The sequence below is a fragment of the Lontra canadensis genome, unplaced genomic scaffold (assembly GCF_010015895.1).
Source record: "Lontra canadensis isolate GAN:19392208 unplaced genomic scaffold, GSC_riverotter_1.0 scaffold11, whole genome shotgun sequence".
Lineage (NCBI taxonomy): Eukaryota > Metazoa > Chordata > Mammalia > Carnivora > Mustelidae > Lontra > Lontra canadensis.
This window is the reverse complement of record NW_022631005.1, coordinates 10,780,508-10,801,605: the sequence shown is the minus strand read 5'-3', so window position 1 is coordinate 10,801,605 and position 21,098 is coordinate 10,780,508. Positions and strand designations below refer to the sequence as shown.

Below are 21,098 nucleotides of genomic sequence, written 5' to 3'. Positions count from 1 at the left end.
CCCTCTTCTTCTGGGATCCCAATTATTCTAATATTGTTTCACTTTATGGTATTACTTATCTCTCGAATTTTCTCCTCATGATCCAATAACTGTTTATCTCTTTTCCTCAGCTTCTTTACTCTCCATCCATTTTGTCTTCTATGTCACTAAGTCTCTCTTCTGCCTCATTTATCCTAATAGTTAGAGCCTCCATTTTTTATTGCATCTCAGTGGCCTTTTTATTTCAACTTGATTACATTTTAGTTATAGTATTTCTCCAGAAAGGGATTCTCTAGCATTTTCTATGCTTTTTTCAAGCCCAGCTAATATCTTTATAATTGGTATTCTGAACTCTAGGTCTGACATCTTATTTATATCCACACTGATTAGATCTCTGGCAGTCAATACTCTCTTGTTCTCTTTTCTTGAGGTGGGTTTTCCTTCTTGTCATTCTGTCCAGAGAAGAACAGATGAACAGAAGAACAATATACTAAAATGGCAACAACAATCCCAGAGAAAAATACACTAAATAAGAAGAGACCCAAAACTGGAAAAAAATAAAAAAAAAAATGTGAAAGAGAAAATATAAACAGGTGAACAGAACAGAGCAAAACCCTGGATCCTATATGTATTTTGGTCTGTTTGTTAGAAAACTAGATCCCCAAACTGTAAAGACAGAAAAACTTGTATATATACAAAAGTAAAATTAAATACAGTGGCTAGAATGTAAATGTAAAAATGAAAATTAAAAAATGAAAATCTTGCCATTTGCAATGACAAAGATGGAACTAGAGGGTGTTACATCAAGCAAAATAAGTCAATCAGAGAAAGGCAATTATATGATCTCACTGATAAGAGGAATTTTGAGAAACAAGACAGAGGATCATAGGGGAAGGGAGGGAAAAATGAAACAAGATGAAACCAGAGGCAGAGACAAACCATAAGAGACTTAATCTCAGGAAACAATCTGAGAGTTGCTGGAAGGGAGGTAGGTGGGAGGGATGAGATGGCTTGGGTGATGGACACTGGGGAAGGTATGTGGTATGGCGAGTACTATAAATTGTGTAAGACTGCTGAATCACAGACCTGTACCTGTGAAACAAATAATATATTATATGTTAAAAAAAAAAAAAAGTTGATAAAGTAAGAAACTGGTTGAAAAGGAAAGAGGAAAAAAAACTGAAATGGAAAGACTACATCATGAGGAAAAAAACATGATTTCTATATACTCTTTTCCCCTAGCGCTGGAGTTTCACATGTGTATGTGATCTGCTTACACTTGATCTTAGCTGGATGTTTTGCTGATCTTCTAGGGGAGGGACCGGTTACTCTGATTCTCAAGGTGTCTTTGCCTGGGACAGAACTGCATTGCCCTTGCCAGGGGCCCAGGCTAAGTAAATGGCTCTAGGTTGCTCTATGTGGCTTTAGTTCCCTAAAGGTTTTCCACATCACTTTAGAGGATGAAAATGAAAGTGCAGCTTCCCAATCTCTGCCCCAGAGCTGAAAGCTTGTACTCCCAACTACTCAGTGTGCCCTCTGGGAAAAGTAGGCAATCACTCCTATCTCCCTGGTCTCTGTCCACACTCCGTGCTTACCTAGCCTGTGACTGAGCATTTCTATCTCAGGTATGTGACTGGAGTCTCCAGACCCTGCAGACTCCTGTGGCACCCACCCGCACCACTCCTCCCACTCCTCCCAAAGGAGGGAGGGGGGTTTTGCTGGGGTTCTGCTGCTTGCTGGGCTCCTGCTCAGAGTGGTTGCCTAACCATGCTGTGGTTCACGGTTTATGGTATCCCCATAACCCCACTTTTGGGCATGATGATTGCAGCCAGCTGCCCTCCTCTGACGCCTGGGAAGTCTGCTGCACTCAGGCACCTGTGGTCTTCCTGTGACTCCAGGGATCCAGAGGATTCCACCTAGGATGTCCCACCTAGGATTCCACCCTGCTTCGTCACCTGAGCTCCTTTAAGGTAGTGATGTCCCTCATTGGAGCAACTTTTAAAAGTTCTAATTTGGGGCTCCAGGGCTGTGTCACTTACCAGTGCTGGTTTACAGAGGCTCCCCCACCATCCCCCCATGCATTTCATCTTCCCATATAGCACCTTGGAATCACTTCTCTGCACTTCCTACTTTGCAGAAAGTGATTGCTTTTCTACTTATAGAGTTGCAACTATTCTTGTTAGATCTCTGGTTGAGTTCACAGGTATTCAGAATGATTTGATAGCTAGCTAACTGAATTCCTGGGACCAGACAAAATTCAGGTCTCCTACTCCTCCACCATCTTGGAAAACCTCTACCTTGAAGCTTGTTTAACTCATGAAGAGTTATTCAATTTAATCAAAAGCTTTTCCTATATTTAAGACATTCATGTTTTTCTTCAGTCTATTCATGTGTTATTTTTCTATATTTTTAAGCTAACCCACCCTAGAACAAATCAAAATAGGTCTACTTATTTTATCTTTTCTTAGAAACGGCGAGGATTTAGTTTGCTTACATTTAATTTAGTAATTTTATATCTATGTCTGTCTGAAACACTGGCATGAAATTCTTGCTGGGACTATCCTCCACAATGATACCTACATTCTGGATGTCAATTATACTAACTTCATAGAATTAAGTTGGATGTACTTTCTATTCTTCTATTCCTTCAAAGAGCTTAATATGGAATGTTTTCTTGTTCTTGGCTTGGTAGATATCACCTATAAAATCATTTGGGATTTGTGTTTCCTTTGTGTAAAGATTTTTAACTGTCAACTCAATTTTTAAAATGATTTATACGGTTAATGGATTATTCAGGTTTTCTATTTCTTCTTCTGGCAGTTGTGTTATGATTTTCTAAGAATATCCTTGTTTTGTCTAAGTTTTTCTAAGTCTTAGCACAAGGTTATTTTAATATTCTCTTACTGTAAACTCTTCTTTACCTATAGTTATGTCCCTTTTTAATTCCTTATTCTGTGGAGTTAAATTTTTTTGGTTTTGTTTTCCTTCAATTTTTTCTTGATCAATATTTCATTTAAGTTAAATAGAATTTAAGGCTATACATTTACTTTATTTTCTGCTTCTGTGACATCCCACACATTTTGATAAGCAGAATTTTCATTATGATTCATTTCTTTTCTTTTTTTAAGATTTTATTTATTTATTTGACAGAGAGAAAGAGATCACAAGTAGACTGAGAGACAGGCAGAGGCAGAGGGAGGAAGCAGGCCCCTGCTGACCAGAGAGCCCAATGCGGAACTCAATCCCAGGACCCTGAGATCACGACCTGAGCCGAAGGCAGAGCTTAACCAACTGAGCCACCCAAGCACCTCATAATGATTCATTTCTAAGTAAATTTCCATAATGATCTTTTTGATTCATAAGTTATTTAAAATCACAATTCCCAATTCCCATTTATCTTTTGTTATTGCTTTCTAAAAACTGTATCATGATCAAACAGTGTATTTCTATGATTCCAACTTTTTGAAATTTGTTTAGACTTCCTTTGTGACTTATATATGGTCAATTTTTGTATTCTATATAGGTCTGTTAAATTGAGGTTGTTAATTATGTTGTCTTCCAAATCTTCACGATGTTTTTATATTCTTTTTAAAAGTTTTATTCTTTCTTTAAATATTTTATAAAAATTCGTATTTTGCAACTGATAATTCCAACACCTCAAGCCTTTGCAGGTTTAAAATTTGTTTCATCTGGGGCAATTACTGCTCATCCCTTCCCCAGCCACTCTGGCTCACATATTCACATACAACAGGTCAAATTTTGCCAATGTAGTTTTTAACTGAGTGCTTATTTCTTTGGACCCTGGAGATTTCTTTTATGTTTTGAGAATCTAGTGATACTTAAAAAATATGTTTGTTATAATTTATTCAGCAGCATTACTGTAGAACAGTCATTTGGAATATCCAGTTTGCCAGCAGCAAAAATCCATTACTCAGGCTTGATACTTTAAAAAGCCAAATTTTCTCAAGTGTATTTTTTGGTGTTTCCTTTTTGATTTAACACCAAAAACTTTATACAAAGTGAAAATAATTTAGATTAAAAAAAATTAGTAAAAAGTAAAAGATAATGAAGCAGAAAAGTATCTCTTACCCGCAGGTATGCTATTAGTTCCTCACACTGCATCTGTCCTCCCCTTGAAATGGTCATGTTCTTAGAGTGACCTGGCGACCGGTTATGGAGAAATAGAGCTCGTCGAATTGCTCCTTTTTGCTTGAGCTTATCCAAAAGAAGCTCCACCTGGAAGTCTATACAAACCAAAGGATTTATAACTAACATAATCTTTATGGACACTTATCTGTCCTCGATACCTAGAGTTGTCATGTAAACAGAGAAATTTATTTCTTAAGAAGTAATTTCCCTGTAATTCACTAAAAATGTCATATAATGTAGTGAGACTACAACACATTAATTCTGAACAAATATTTAAGAGTAATCAATCCAATGACCCCCAAAGTAATGCCACATATTAATCCAGATAACAGATAATGACAGTAGTAAAATAACTATCAGATGAAAAAGAAATTTTTTTCTTTTAATTTACGCTGAGAGGAAGAAGTTCAGAGCATGAAACATATGTGAACTGAGACTTCCACCATTAATGCGAGTAGCAGCAATTTCTTGCTGACTGCGATTAAGAAGTATTTAATAATATGTACTGGCACCATTTCATTAGACACTATGATGAATACACAGTTTTCATCACCTGCAACTACTACTTCTAATGAAGCTGCCATATCAGATTGTCAAATATGTCCCTCACGAAGCAGGTAGCCAAAATTGACTGGATCAAGAACAATCTTAAAACGAATGTACAACCAATAGTCTGAAGCACAGCTGTTATTGGGGTGACTTCCGGCTAAGATTTAGTTCTTCTTTAAATAGTTTCTTCAAAGTAGAGAGTGCAGACCTTGAAAACCAAATTTCTAGGTTTCTCTAAATGTTGAATTTCAGGTCAAATTGGGTGAGAACACAGGTTACCTTGCTTCCAGTTCTGTTCCACCCACCCACACTGCCTTCCTTGTGTTTCTCAAATACACTAAGCATGCTCCTATCTCAGGCCTCTTGAAACTGCCATTTCCCCTGTGCAAAATACTCCTCCAGACATCCCCTAGCTCCTTCATTTCCTTCAGGTCTCTACTGAAAAGCTATCTTCCAGAGATGCTTTGCCTTGCTCCTATATGTGAATTTTCATGCACAACCACATATCCCAAAGATTCAGTCCTCTTTCCCTGCTTTATTGTTACTTCTCAGCACTGTCACTAACATAATGACAAATCTTGGCAACAATCACTTAGTTCTCCTACCTTGCTTTCTAGACCACATAAACCATTTTTTGGAAAGGAAAAGTCAGGTTACGAGTTTGCCATGTGGGTTAAATTTAGTGGCACAGACGTCTTCTTCCAGCATTTCTAAAGCACCCTTACTCCTGAGATTGCTGGTGGCTTCTCTAAGACATAAAATAGCAACTCTTCTGTATATCATGTATTTATAAACAATGATACCCATTTCCCCTAGAGTTCATTTATCTCTCGTTGGTAATTGTTTAACTCTCTTAAGTCCATATTTACCATTCAGTGGCTACTTTGTTCACAATGTCAATAAATAAATACATATTCTATCTGAACTAACTTAAAAGTCAACAAGGTAATTATGATGCAATGTTAAGTGTCTTTAACCATAAAAAGTCAAACAAAGAACAATAACAGGTATTTGTGCTAACTATTCAAATATCTTAAAATATTTTCTGAGTGCTATAGATGTAGAATCATTATATAATTTTTCCATAAAACACTTACTAAGTTTCGTGGGAAGTGCTCCTTTGCCATCTGCCTTTAAGCAGAACTTGACATTAAAGCTGTAGAAAAATAAAAATATATACAAATCCTATAATCCAGTTTAGACATATTTTTGAATATCATCCCCAAATATCACATTTCTAATACACAGTATATATATATATATATATATAGTAAAGCCTTTTATATCTTGCCTCATGTTTTAATATTATTCCCGAAACATGAAACTACACAGAATAACCTAACTCATGCTTCAGTAATTTAAGCACATTTACTTTCATGGTACCTTGATGGAAAAAAAAAGAAAAAGAAATGAATCTCCTAACTTTCTCTCATATTTAGAGAACATATTGATAAACCCCAATGAGGGAAATGACTGACCAGATTTAAAATAACATCTCACTTACTAAAAAATCCTACCAAAGCTTCCTTTAATTAGAAAGCTCCTATAGAACAGTGCCTTTCACGATTTACTATTGGGTCATGAATAGGTTTATTAATGGGTCATGAAATTAGTTTAATAGGATGGGTTAGCCACCATCTTAAAAAAATAAGTCAAATAAATAAAATTGAAGATAAGATTTCATGGAACTTTGTTTTAATTACATACATGTCTTTGGTGGATTATGATACAAAATATATTTCATACTATGTGCCATAATCAAAAACATATGAAAGCTACTGCTTAATGTATTCAAAGCCTTTGGATTATTTGCATAATTTAAAATTTATTATTAGCAACTTCACAGGGGCATGCAGGGTAAGTAAAGGGAAGAAAGACAGTAAAACTTAAAAAGCCAAAATCTGAAAACAACTTCACTGCTAATCAATGTAAATTAAGACAAAATGTTACCAAATTTTTAATGCAATCCAATGAAAGAAATAAAATTTTGAAAAATGTTTTTAATGAGTATAATAATTCGAAAACAAAATCAGGAAAAATATTTTTTTCATTAGCTCTTCTGAAGTAAAATTTTTTCAGCTTCCAATTATTCTACCCTGCATTTGTGAGAAGTTCTCTGATTTTTCTGTGTAACCAAGGAACATAAAGAACAGTGTCCTCCAAAGCAGGGTACTCATGGTAATTTTAGTAATAAATGGGTCAAGATTTTTCTTAATTTAATACTTATTTTGACATGTATGAGAAAGGTACTGGGTTTTTCAATCTTATTTTCAAACATTTTTAGTAAAACATGATCAATTTAAAGAAAAAAAAAACTTTAGGGATGCCTGGGTGGCTTAGTCAGTTAAGCGTCCAACCCTTGATCTCAGTTCAGGTCTTGATATCAGGGTCATGAGTATAAGCCCCACACTGGGCTCCACGTAGAGCATGGAGGTTACTTTAAAAAAAAAAAAAAAAAGCTTAAAAAAATTATAAATACAGGTAGAATGAAAATATAGCAAAAATCATATAATGTAGCAAAAAAAACAGCGTACAAATAAAGGAGACTTGAGAAACACTGGGCTAGAGAAGAATTCAGATGTTAAACTTACCAAAAAAATTAGTTTTCTTTAGAAACTAGTAAGGGAACAAGTAGAAGAACATTATACTAGTAATATATTACTTATAATAAAGATTTAATATATATAATATTTTTCATACAACTATTTGCAGATATTACATCTGGAAAAGATCTTTTGAAAATTAAAATGTTCATGGGTCTGTTTAAAGTATATATAAATCAGTTCTGCGATCTTACTAGCTTTTTCTTTTTGAATATATTGATTGAACATGCATCATTTATTTAAAATTAAGTTCATACTAGTTTGTACCATATTTCTAGAGCCTTCTACATATCTCCTTTGAAATAATATTTCCATAATTCAATCTATGAAAAGAGAGTATACTCACAGAAACTGTTTAAGCAATATTTTAGCTTATTTTCAATTGTTTTCATTATGACTACACAAATAATCACAATAATAACTATTATGAAACTAATGCCCTTACCATGAAACTTTGAGATCTGTCCCAGGCAGCGGGCAGGTTTTATTATCTTGATTTAAAATGCTAGGGTATACTTCAAGGCCAGCATTTACAGTTATAACTGGTCTGGCCCTGGTTAAAAAAAAAAAAAAAGAAAAAGAAAGTTATTTGAAATGTTAGACTGACCTAAGCATTTTAGGTTTACATTCACAGTATATATAAGTGCAACGTTTATTAAAGCACTGTTTATAATAGCAAAGAGAATAAAACAACCTAAACACAGAATAACAAACTATTCCAATTTGCCAGGGACAGTGCTGATTTTAGCACTGAAAGTCCCATGACCTGATAAATCCCTCAGTTCTCAGGCAAAGAGAGATAACTGGCCAACCTATCTGAACTGAGTCCACCATAGCAGAATGGTTAAAACGTCATGGGGCATCTATCTAATGCAACGCAATATAGTAGAGGAAATGAGCGACATAAATCCATCTGTGTGGATATGAGATGATTTCTAAGATATATCCCAGATACAATTTTTATATGAGAGAGAGAAAAAAACCCCACGATGTACAAAAGATGCATGCAAACACACACACACAGACACACACCCACAATTTTTTAATGCACAGAATATTTCTGGTAGGGTATACTGATAAACTAGTAACTGACACGAGATAAAGTATGTTTTTTTGTCTATACCCTTTCTGTACTATATGAGCTTTTACTACATGCATTATTAATTCTTTGATAACAATTTTAAAACCTGAAATGATAAAATAAATAGTTTTCCAAAGTTCAGATGCACAGACTTAAACCCTGCATAAAAATCGGGTAGGCTCATGTCAGAGTGCCAGTCTCAATCATGATAAATCCTGGGATCTATATGAATACACAGGTGGCGCCAACTTAGCCAACATAAATTCCATTACGTAGAATTAATGTTCATTATCCTGGCATATATAAACACATCCCATGGAAGTGTAAACACCTTAATCTACCTGGGATGCCACATGGTAGCCTAAAGCATGGGAAATTGATTAAATATAGAGAATAACCGGGAACATGGATGAAGCTGAGATATACAGTTATATGGATTTATAGGTATTGCTCTAATAATAAAAACACTGATTTGGGGAGTCATTACATACTGCTTACATACTGCCCTTGTGGTCACAGAATGCTGTAGCATAAACATCAAGTTAATTTCTTGCCTCTTTAGAAGAAAATGTAAGCTCATATAAATTTTAAAGAGATTTAAAATGCAGGAGAATATTCTTTAATACAATTTAAAGAATAAAAAGGGAAAAATCTGAATGCTTTCCTAAATTAAAAAATCTACACCTTTCTCTACTTTGGGTTTTCCTTATATAAATGCTACCTGCCTGCAGCAATACAACTAAAAAGAACAAACAAATTTTATCATTACTTGAAGACAATTAAACTGAAATTCAAACACTGGACTTAACTATAAAATTGTCAAATAGTTGAGATTATTCCTATATTACAGGATATGGAAACATGCTCACCTGTATAATACAGCTCTATCTACACCAAAAGCTCCTACAATTAAGTCTTAAAAGAGAGTAGAAAAACATGTAAATAACAATATTGTTTTTTTATTCACATACCATTCTATAAAACTTTCAGCACACACAATAAAGATTTACATATAGTTTCAAAATTATTCTTCATTAAGTGGTTGTCAGATAGTATGTAAAAGGCGAAAACATATCAAAACTCTAAATAGGATATTATCAAATGGCAAACACTCATCATAAAACTAATCTTTCATCTGGGTAGATGGATACTTCTACAATAAGGAAATGCATATCACCCAAATACATATACCTCTCAGAGGAAAAAGTTTTATATGTGCCTGTGGATTTTACAATTTCACTATAAAATTCATTATAAATATAAATTTCATTTTAAAATTTTTCACTGTTTAAAAACAAAACCAAAAAAGCATATTACATATATGTAGAATACTTAGAATAGTAGCAGAGAGCATTCGAATTAACAAGAATAAAATGCATTAATTTCTAAATGTAGCTAGTAACAACAGGTTCACGATTACAAAAAAATGAAGTAAGAGCCCTATCTCATAGTATATCCAACGTAAACCTGGGGAAACCCTTTCTAAGCAAAAAAATACATGAGAAACCATAAAGATCGGTAGATTGGATCACATAAAAATGAAGAACTTTTTTATGCGCAAAAACCAAATGTGGCAAACTAAAAAATAAATACATGTTAAGGAATTAGAATCTTCAATATTGAAGGCCCTGCCAAAAATTAAAAAAAAAAAAAAAAAGGAAAAGAAAAGAAAAAAACAACATCTCAACAAAAACAAAGCAAAAAAAAAGTAAAAAGCAATTCATGAAAGCAAATATATACAAAATAAATAAAAATGTTTACCCTCCCTAATAATCAAAAATGATAAAGTAGAACAAAGTAACATTTTCCACCTATCATATAGTTTAAAGTTATTTTTAAAAAAACAACAGATGACCCTCAGTATAGGCACAAATGTCGGGAAATGATCACTCACTCTGGTGAGTGCTTAAAAAAGTTGTAAAATCTTCTTTTGGAAGGAGTGGGATTGTAATTTGACAATAGACTTTTTAAAAAGTGCCTATCTTTTGCAACGTGGGAGGCTTGGGGGGTAGGAAAAAAATAAATGAAACAAGATGGGATTGGGAGGGAGACAAACCGTAAGAGACTCTTAATCTCACAAAACAAACTGAGGGTTGCTGAGGGGAGGTGGGGAGGGAGAGGGGGGTGGGGTTATGGACATTGGGGAGGGTATGTGTTATGGTGAGTGCTGTGAAGTGTGTAAACCCGGCGATTCACAGACCTGTACCCCTGGGGCTAATAATACATTACATGTTTATAAAAAAATTTAAAAATTAAAAAAAAAAAGTGCCTATTTGACACAGCAATTCTAGAATTTTGTCCTAAGGAAGTAATGCCCTGGAATTACATGGAAGGATATAAATGCCCAAACATAAAGTTAAATAAGATATGATGCTGACATTTGACAGAATGGGAAACATAAAATTCATGTTTAGAAGAGTAATTAATAATACAGGGAAACATTCCTGATTTTAAGTGAATAAAATAGTCTATTAACAGTGCCTAAGGCATACTTCCAATTTGTTAAAAAACTGTATGACTGCATTGGAAAAAATGACTGAAAAATATGCTTTGCTGTATTTTCTAGAAGTTCTACAATAAATATATTGCATTAATATAATTGCAAAAAATCTCCTGAAATAACACTAAGAGGTAAAAATCAACTTCCTATCCTACTTTTAAAAGCATGTCAACACACCTGTATATTGGGCTCATAGGAACTGTTTCAATAATAAAGGTAACCAATTTTTCTGCATTATTATTTCATTTAAAGAATGGACCCATTATGATCCAGACCCATTATAATATTCCAAAGTACGTAAGAGCTAGAAAAAGGCCTTCCTTCCTGCTCAGGTGCAAACCAACAGGCAAATCTCAGGCGAATCACTTTTTTCAGTCTCTTTTCTCATCCATAAAATGGTATAATAAAGAGATGAGCTAGTTTATATTCCTTACCAGCCTTATTGGGAAAATTAAATGAGATAATGTATTTTTTTTAAAAAATCAATGATTAGTCAAGTCATAAAAATGCTAGACCATTAAAAACAAACAAACAAAAAAGACATTTAAAAAGTCAGAATGAACATTCAGCTTTTGTTTCTAGCTTCTACAACATTTTTCTCTGACATTTCATTACAGACTTCAGGACAACAACAAAAGATGAAACTTAGAGTATGTGTTTTATTGGAAGCTCCCAGGACATAGAGCTGTCTTTGCTTCATTCCCCCTTCAGTGATGAGAACAGTGCCTTCAGTCTAGCAGGGGTACGAAAAATACTTGAAATACGTAATGGAAAGGACATAATATAAATCAAGAGAGCAGTAACTAAAACTATTTCTATTAGGACGGAAAAACCTAAGAAGCTCTATGTATTTCTAGGAAAGCACCTGGATATCCATTTCTGTCTATATCCGTGGCTCCTTTCATGGAATAGCCAAAGCTTGGTGGCATGCTCCGGGCAGCCCACTTCCCTTCAAGGATTTGAGACGGTACGGCATTCAAGCCTGTTAATCTTCCATTGAAAATATAAACAATTCCTTTTTTATCTTCACCCCCATATGGTGCAGCAATTGCAATATCTGTAGGACAAAAAAGAGGGGAGTGGGGATTTGGAGAGAAGGAAGGAGAAGGAGAAGGAAAGAAGATGGACAGGGAGGGCAAGGACAGAGAGAGGTCTCAGTACTTATTATTTACACGGTGAAGATCTTAATAAATACAGATAGCTTCTGCTTTCCAAACATACCACCACTTGCTTTTAGGTAAGACCTACATTAGTACCTGTTTTGCTAACTGAAAGAAATCTGAAGAGGATTCGCTTTTACAAAGAAAAGCCAAAATAGCCTTCAGCGTTTGTTTTGCAATGAAACCTTCTGGAGGCTGTGCTCACTCTTAGCTCCAACAGTGGCACCCCTAAACTCTTTCCCGGGAAATTACATCCAGCATCTCAGCATCAAACCACTACAGCACGGAACTGTGTGAACATCTGTACTTTATCTCAACTTTTTTTTGTATCCATTAGCAAGATGTGTCTTAAGGTATCACAAAAGCCTGAGAGAGGTTACTTTTTGGGTCTGGGAAATTTTCTAGGTCTGGACAAGTTTCCATAGATTAATGATAGTTGCTTCTTTACACCACTTCTGTTTATTAAAGTTTTTTTAAGATTTTTATTTATGTATTTGAGAGAGAGAGAGAGAGAACACGCATGAACAAGGCAGAGGAACAGAGAAAGGTGAAGCAGACCCGCTGAGCAGGGGGCCATAATCAGCACTCAATCCCATAACCCTGGGATCATAACCTGAGCTAAAGACAGACATCTAACCAACTGAGCCACCCAGGTGCCCCTCTGCTTATAAAAGTTCTCTACACTTCTGGACAGTGGGGAGAAACCTATATTCACACAACCCATCTATCACAATAAATACAGATTAAAAGTTCAGTAGCATATTATTTATTCAAAAGCAACAACCTAATTTAAGGAGATTTAAGCAAAACTTTGTGGAAATGACACTAACTTGGAGTCAGATATTCTGGGTCTGACCTTGGATAAATCACTTAACTTTTCTGGACCTTAAAATACCTCAACCTCAAAATGGAAAAAAGGGGACATGTCAAAATGTTCATCTAAGGTTCATTCTAGCTCTCAAAATTCTACTTAATTTAGATGTACATGGTTTTTGTTTTTTGAAGCAGAAGCAGCCTGGCTTGGAAATTTGGAAGTTATTATTTCATCTCAATCTTACTCAACTTGTATTAAGATAACACAAACTACAAGCTTGAAATTTACTAAAAACAAAACAAAGCAAATGGTCATTATGACCTTTTCTAACTCTGAGATGTATTATAAATATGTCCACTCCCCTGTCTCTGCTGGTACCATCCTAGACAAGCCATTCCTATCCTTTCCCTGGATCCCTAAAGCAACCCACTGGCTCCCACTTCTGTTCTTGACCCTAAAATCCACTCTCCTCAAAGCTGCCAAAGGTTAGTATCATGTCACCTTCCTTCTGAAAATCCTTCAATTATTTCCCAAAGCATTTAAACACTACCTGATTTGTCTATTCGTTCTACCACTGCTCCCCACCTCCCCACGCCCTAGCTCTATCCCACCCTCACCCTTCCTATCAATCATGGAGATTTCCTCTGTTCCTAAACACACCAAGCTAGTTCCCATCTTCGGATTTATACTTGCTGTTCCCTCTGCCTTAACAGCTCTTGCTCCAAGGCTTTTCAAGCTTTGCTCCTTTTGTTTATACAAATCACAGATGAAATGTCATCTTACAAAAAGGTTTTTTCCCTGACAATGAACCCATGCACTCTCCCCTCTCACTCACACTGTCTAGTCACTATCACACTAACCTGCTTTTTTGTTGTTGTTTGTTTTAACCCATAGCCTTTAACGTTGTCTGAATTTCCCCATTATGTGTTTATTCTATGGTTTCCCCACAAAACGTAGCTTTCATAAGAGCAAGGATGTGTCCATCTTGCCTGTGACAGCCCCTAGGTGACAACCATTCCAAACTGCCTTAATTATATCTTAACATACACAAACTGCTCTCAGCCTCCTCAATGCTGCATCCTCTGACACACCAAAGACACCTTGATCTCTCATCTTTTATGTAAGACCATTATGCCCAGGAACATCTCAAAGGCTGTGATGATTGCATTCTAACGTTTACTTGTTTACATAAAAGTTGCCCCGAGTGATGCTAAATTCCTTAAGAGCATGAATGAGCTCTGATTTATCCTGTCATTTTCAGACCTTAGAACAGTGCATGGCCTATAGTAAACACCAACTAAGAATTTATTCTTTTTTTTTTAAAGTAGTAATTAAATTATGTAAGACTCTTTTTACTTTTCTTAAGTTTCAAAGGGAAGCATAACTTCTAACTTGACATATGCATTAAGAATGTATTCATCAAAATACAATTTCCCAAAAGACAACTCCAGTGTTGAGAAATCATTTAATAAAAATTACCTTTAACTTTTCTATAGTTCTCATTATTTTATATATTCTAATCATCTCTCTTGGCTGACATCTATTCAATATGGAAAGCCCTTCTTTTTCACTCAACTGATTGCTTCCTTTGATCATTTCAAATTTATTTTCTGTGTTTTTTCCCTCTTTCTGGAGGAGTACAACAAAAACTGCACATTATTATAGAACACAACTTTACTGTTTTGTTTTCAGTATCCCTCTTGATGATACTGAGGGTTTTCTAGGGGTTGTCAGTAGAAAGGGAGGAACAGAAGATGAATGGCATAACAAAGGGTTAATGGCATCAGGTTTGAACAAAGAAATCCAGGTTATAACTAATAGCTCATTTTATATATATGAACTATATAGACATATAATCAGTAATCTATAAGTATATATAAAGAGTTACATTAACACAGCTCATATCATTCACAATCTACTACTTGGGACAATAAGACTCCAGGAGAAACTTGGGAAGAACAAAATCATCCTCTACAGTATCCATCTCTAGAAGTAAAATCTGTAAGTAAAATCTGTTAAATCTTCGTAAAACTTTAGTATTTTTTATCTGTTGTTTATAATTGTTATATTCACAGGTAATGCATTTTGATAAAAGTACAGAAAGCAGAATGAGATGCTTGCTGGATCATGATACTGAGAAAACTTTCTTTAAAGTGGCTGAAGTACCCTTAAGACAAAGTGACAGCAAACGTGCCCAAGATCTCCCAGAGAACCCAGAGACGAAGGTCCTGCTATAGCAAAGAACTCATTACATTTATTCAAGATACAAAAAACCTCAAATCTGGCCCTGTTTTCTCGGTAGTTTTATTATCAGTAAGTGATAGCTGCATCTGTTCTATGCTGTTCTTTTCAAGATCTATTTTAAACTTTACATCAGAGTTCCATTTGATTTATGTCCTCTTGGTAGTAAAGATCTTTAGGACTCTATTTTAGGAAGCAAGATGTCTCCATGAGTAGTTCTCACTAACACTGAAAACATCTAGGGTTAATCTCAGAAATGACACTTCCAAACTATCCGAGAGGCAGGAGTGGAGTGGTCTTGAAGCCTAGAAAATGTTTTCTTTTCCACTACTACTTGGAAGACACAAGTCAACTGTATTTTTGAATTCTTCTCTTTCATTTATAACTTTCTTTAAATTTTAAGGGGCATATTCCTAAATATTATCGATTATTCAAAAAACCAACCACTCAACTCTATTCTGTGATCTCCAGAGTTTTGTAATGTGTTTATTTTTTTTAAAGTTTTGATAATTTGTAATCTAGCTTTTATTCTAAAATAAAAGCCAACTTTGATTTTTAAAGATACCTATGGCTATTAATTACAGTATTAAATGGGAATATCATAAAACAATGAGCTTATATTCTTTACTTGCCCGCACAAGGGGAGTTATAACCACCTTTAGAATTTCTTAGACAGGGACGCCTGGGTGGCTCAGTTGGTTGAGCGGCTGCCTTTGGCTCGGGTCATGATCCCGGTGTCCTGGGATCGAGTCCCACATCGGGCTCCTTGCTCGGCATGAAGCCTGCTTCTCCCTCTGCCTCTGCCTGCCTCTCTGTCTGCCTGTGCTTGCTCACTCTCTCTCCCTCTGTCTCTGACAAGTAAATGAATAAAATCTTTAAAAAAAAAAAAGAATTTCTTAGACAGCCACAACAAAGTTATGGCTTTAAAAATATGAATGTCCAATCAAACCTTTGAGAGATTCAATTATAGTAAACATGGCCTTGACAATGTACCCGGGTGCATTTTTTACATTTGTATCCAAATGGAACAGTAGAGGGCACTGCTGCTAAGCAGGACAGAGAAAATCCCCACCTTCTACTGGGCTCCCTAAGAAGGCAGATCTCCTTTCAGAAATTTACTACTGCAAAATTCTAACTTGAGGCTATATGAATAATAACTCATGAGAATCCTTTTTTTTTTTTTTAATTTTCTCTGCTTTTGAACAAAAAGAGCCACTGTTATTTAACCTAGTATGTCACTGTCAATTAAACGCTTCTTTCTAGGAAGATTTGTTGGTACAAACTTCGTTAGTTGAGGGAAGACACAAAATTAGGAACCCACCGTTGCTGAATTTGATCTTACCATTGAAGCCATCCTGGTCCAGATCTCCCAAAGGTGCTATGGCACTGCCGAACCTTGCAAAGACCTCAAACCCATTCAGCTTGGTTGTCTGGAAGTCTCCGGAGGCTCTTTGCAGAGACACGGACACCTGCCCCACCTCTTGGAGTTTGCCATCAGAACCACGATCCATGAACAGAGGTGCTCCAATAAACACATCTGCATAACTAGAAGAACAGAATCTTCGTCACCAACGCAAGTTCAAATTCCATCTATTAGCAATATCTTTTCTTATAAAACCCAGTTTCCCTCTTTCTGCATCTCTAATAACCAAACTGAAGCATAGAATCATTTCAAATTCAAACCTTCCTCCAACTCCTATAAGGAACCATGAGTAATTCATAAAAATTACTTTATTCCTTCATAGCAAAAAAGCTACTGAAAGTAATTATGAACAACATAGAGGTTTTCCCACATTCATGATAAGGTTGCTTCAAACTGTTTCCTTAAATAGAAAGATTAGCAGGAAGGGGACAAAGAAACAAGAAAAAATGTTTAGTTTTAGTAAAGCACTCATAAACATGAGAGGAAAACTGTTCCTGGAAACATCTTTTTAAACTTACTCATCACCATTAATGTCAGTGGCAGCAACAGAAAATCCAAAATATGCAGCCATCTGGATAACAAAAAGAAAATGAAATGTTTACATTTCCTCCAACTAGTTTGGACAGTTAATATCTGGTTATTTTTTTCTCTCTGCACATAGTGTTTCAATCTTAATTTCTTTTCTTTTGTTTATACTACCAACACAAGCAGATAATGAGGCTTTTTTATGTTCCTAGATGTATGGGCGAAACACAGCCTGTGTATATTATTTCAGTGTCTTCAACACATCCTACTTAAGTCCAAGTATAATCAATGCTCCTTTCCAGGGCTAATCTCCTATCTCCCTCCCTCTCCACTACCCAACAGGTGCCAGGTAGACACACTATCAGAAAGCCATACAGTCACAGAGAGAAGTTTAAAATGAGCCCAAGAAGTTATCAGTGGGAGTTTATGCAATAAAGATAATAGATAATAATTATTAATAGATCATAATTGGTTCTCCCTATGTGAAATCACTGCTACTCTCAAGAAATCACTGGTTAGAGAGATACTGGAATGGCTTTGTTCTTGTCTCACGTCTCAACTGATGACTCGCCAGTGGATTTGCTTTTGAATTACACACAGTAGAAATGTTTTTGGATTTATTACAGGATTATGCATAGAGTTAAGGAATGTCCTTTCCCCCACTCCAGGAGACTGGACCATCACAGACAGAACAGCCTGGCTGGAAATAAATGTGAAAAGAAAAGTTCTAGAGATAGCCCAACATGCAAAGCAAAACTAAGAGAGATGACAGTTCAAAGATTAGCTAAAGTGAGGAATGAGCCGACAAACCAAAAGAAGTAAAGGCAGCAAAGCTTCCAAAATTTGATTAATGGAGCTATCAGGAGGGAATGATACAGGAGATTCCTACATTATCTATTTTGGGTTGATTCAGTACAACTGAAGACAATGAAAGGGGCAGTCTATATTCAATTACAAGATCAGAGCATGTGTATTAAGTATATTGTATCTGCAGTGCCCTTTAACAGAATACTATTTTTGGGTCCTAGTCTTCCACGGTGCTCTGCTTGAAAGTGTAAAGAAAACAGAGCATTTACTGAGACAGTATTATCCTAAGCACCAGGACTGAAACGTTTTCATTTGATTATTACTACAACCCTATAAGGAAGTTATGAGTATCCCCCTTTTTACAAATGATCCACCAGATTTACAGTGGCATATCCCTTGTCCAGTGCAATAAGACTGAGAATTTAGAGCCTAATTCTGTCCTAAAGCAAAACCTGTATTTTCCCCCTACCACAAAACAGCTGAGGAGGAATAAAGAAAGCTTCATGGACTGTGTACAACATGATCCAGAGACACACATGGGTGTCCAACAGGAGAAGCTGCTGGAGGTCACGAAGTCACAGCCTCACAAAAGGATAACCACTGTTGTCCCAACTCTAACAGCCGTCAGCTGCAGGCCACTCTGTGCTGTGCGCCAACCCTGACTGCCACACATGAGGTTTCTGGAGATCATGAGTCTACTTCCTTATTCTATCAATCCTCTCATACAGACCAACAATCTCTACTGAACAAGAAGTGGGCTTGAAGATGCATATTTTTCCTGTACTTACTAATTTTCCCTTTGTCATTCCTAACTTGTCATTTAATTCTCTGAGATATACAATCAAAATGTTATAAGATGCCCATACCTGCAGAAAATGTCTAGTACCTTGTTTTAAAAATATTTTTAATTCAATTAATTAACATATAATGTATTATTAGTTCCAGAGGTAGAGGTCAGTGATTCATCAGTCTTATATAATTAAAAGTACTACTTTTTAACTGAAGAATTTTTTTTTTAAGATTTTATTTATTTATTTGACAGAGAGAGAGATCACAAATAGGCAGAGGCAGGCAGAGAGAGAGGGGGAAGCAGGCTCCCTGCTCAGCAGAGCTCAATGCAGGGCTCAATCCCAGGACCCTGAGATCATGACCTGAGCCAAAAGCAGAGGCCTAACCCACTGAGCCACCCAGGCGCCCTTAACTGAAGAATGTTTTATTTCATGTACTACATATGAAGTTTACTTAAAATATCTATAATGTACACATCTGTGCCAGGTTTTGTTTTGCATCAAGTGAAATTAAAAGGCATAGATCACTTCTTAAGGGAGAATTTGATGACATCAGCAAAGAAAAAGGAAGTTTTTGTGGTTTTGTGTATACAACATGTATGCGTGCAATTTCTGTATTTCCTTAAAAAGCAAGCCATAATGTGCTATTACGAAAGGCTCTGCTTATACAAATTACTTTGGTTAAAGGTGAATTCTTTAAAGCCTATTTTATATTTACAATACTGAATATTAAACCAATATTTATTATATAGTCAATGTAAAACATTATGATGTTATGAAGAAAAATTTCAAAACATTAGGAATGCTGATGTTAAAATGTTAAATAAACAAAACATTTTAAAAGCATACCTGCTCACCAGTAAAATTGTATAAGGAGGACATGTTTTTCCCATCATAAATATAAACCTGTGGAGGAAAAACAAAAGCATATGAAATATAGTAAAATATAAGATAACCCAGAGTTTTTTTTTAGATTCCTTTTAATTTTCCTACCATTCCCAAAGTCCTCGCTGCTCTTGGAACACCTGAAACAAAGTCTGAAAAGAAAAACATGATTACTCACTTTCAAGACCAATATTGAAAACTGCAGGAGGAAATGGACATATCAGAAAACTTTAAGTTCTGTTTTATTATTTCAGTAGAAAACAAATTTTAAAATTTTAAAAATTTGTACTCCAGAATAAATGACCATAGTACTTTTTAACTACAAAAATCAAATCTTTACAAAATACAGAAAGATTCTTAAGAACCCTCAAATAAATGCATGTGTGCCCTCAGGCATTTGTAATCTTATTAAAAAGAATGGCTAAGATAAAGTGACCTAAGAACAAAAGAAGTCTGTATCTACAGTAATGACAAATAATACAGAACAAAGTGAAATAGGGTAGAGGTGGCAGTGACACAGGAAATGGTCAAAACCAGGCAGTCTCTGATTCCTAAATTGAACTCAGAAGGAAGATGGATGGAGAGAGGATGGGGTAACAATCTTACAGGCAGAACCCAGAAAGTTACAAATTACATCTACAGGAAGAAGAAACTAAGCCCTTCCAAGAGGACTCAAACTACTGAAAGTAAGAAGGAAGAAGCTGAAGATAAACTACAATGTTAGGGGCTGGAAAGGAGCAGGCAGGAAAGACAGAGTGGCCCCCAGCAACCTGCTGGCTCAACGTTCAGCAGCTGCTAGAGAAAGTTTAATATAGACCTAGCTCAAGTCATGTACTAACATCTCCCTCATTTCTCTTGTTACATTATACAGCAATGGTTTCAAACTCTTTAACTGCTGAGGTTTTTCAATGGCACCTGTTTTTCAATGGCACCTGTTTCAGATGCTTACTCTATGTCTTTAGAAAAGAATTAAATATAGCTTAAGTGCATCATACCATCTATGCCATCGCCATTAAAATCTCCGACAGCCACAGAATAACCTGAAGGAGGAACAAAATGAGAAACACCATCAGGGCACACACAGTTAGCTACAGCATACTTGCTGAGTAGGCTTCCTTGAAAATATTTTCAAGTAGGACAGACTCCTGAACAAGCAGTTTAACGTGCACAGACCTACTTAGACACGGGTTTTTTTCAATAAATATAGACAGTACTGTAATGTATATTCTTTTCCTTATGGTTTTCTTAACATTTTTTTTCTAGCTTACTTTACTGTAGGAATATACAATATTCCTACAATATGCAATATTCCTACAATGTTAATTGACTGTGTTATTGCTAAGGCTTGCGGTCAACAACAGGCAATTAATTAGGTTTTGCAGGAGTCAAAAGTTACACACAGATTTGTGAACTGCACAGGGGTTAACGCACCTAAGCCCTGCATTGGTCAAGGGTGAAAATAATTCCCTTAGTAATGTAGTATTTTGTTCTCTAGGGGTAAAAGATTCATATGCATATGGTAAGTGAATCTAAAGGAAATAGCTAAACATTCAAATAGTATAGCTCTATTAGAAAAATAAGACTTTTACCAATT

General features: G+C 35.5%; 1 protein-coding gene across 1 annotated transcript in view; it reads right to left on the bottom strand.

The window, feature by feature from the left end:
* Positions 1 to 21,098, bottom strand: part of ITGAV (integrin subunit alpha V) — a 103,884-nt gene that overhangs the window by 23,812 nt on the left and 58,974 nt on the right. The window contains exons 8-17 of the mRNA XM_032856087.1: positions 20,500 to 20,544; positions 19,613 to 19,656; positions 19,469 to 19,525; positions 17,018 to 17,070; positions 16,419 to 16,621; positions 11,727 to 11,918; positions 9,231 to 9,276; positions 7,726 to 7,833; positions 5,775 to 5,833; positions 4,069 to 4,223 (exon numbers count right to left, since the gene is read on the bottom strand). Coding sequence (XP_032711978.1) covers positions 4,069 to 4,223; positions 5,775 to 5,833; positions 7,726 to 7,833; positions 9,231 to 9,276; positions 11,727 to 11,918; positions 16,419 to 16,621; positions 17,018 to 17,070; positions 19,469 to 19,525; positions 19,613 to 19,656; positions 20,500 to 20,544 — 962 coding nt within the window. The remainder of the gene's footprint in view (positions 1 to 4,068; positions 4,224 to 5,774; positions 5,834 to 7,725; positions 7,834 to 9,230; positions 9,277 to 11,726; positions 11,919 to 16,418; positions 16,622 to 17,017; positions 17,071 to 19,468; positions 19,526 to 19,612; positions 19,657 to 20,499; positions 20,545 to 21,098) is intronic.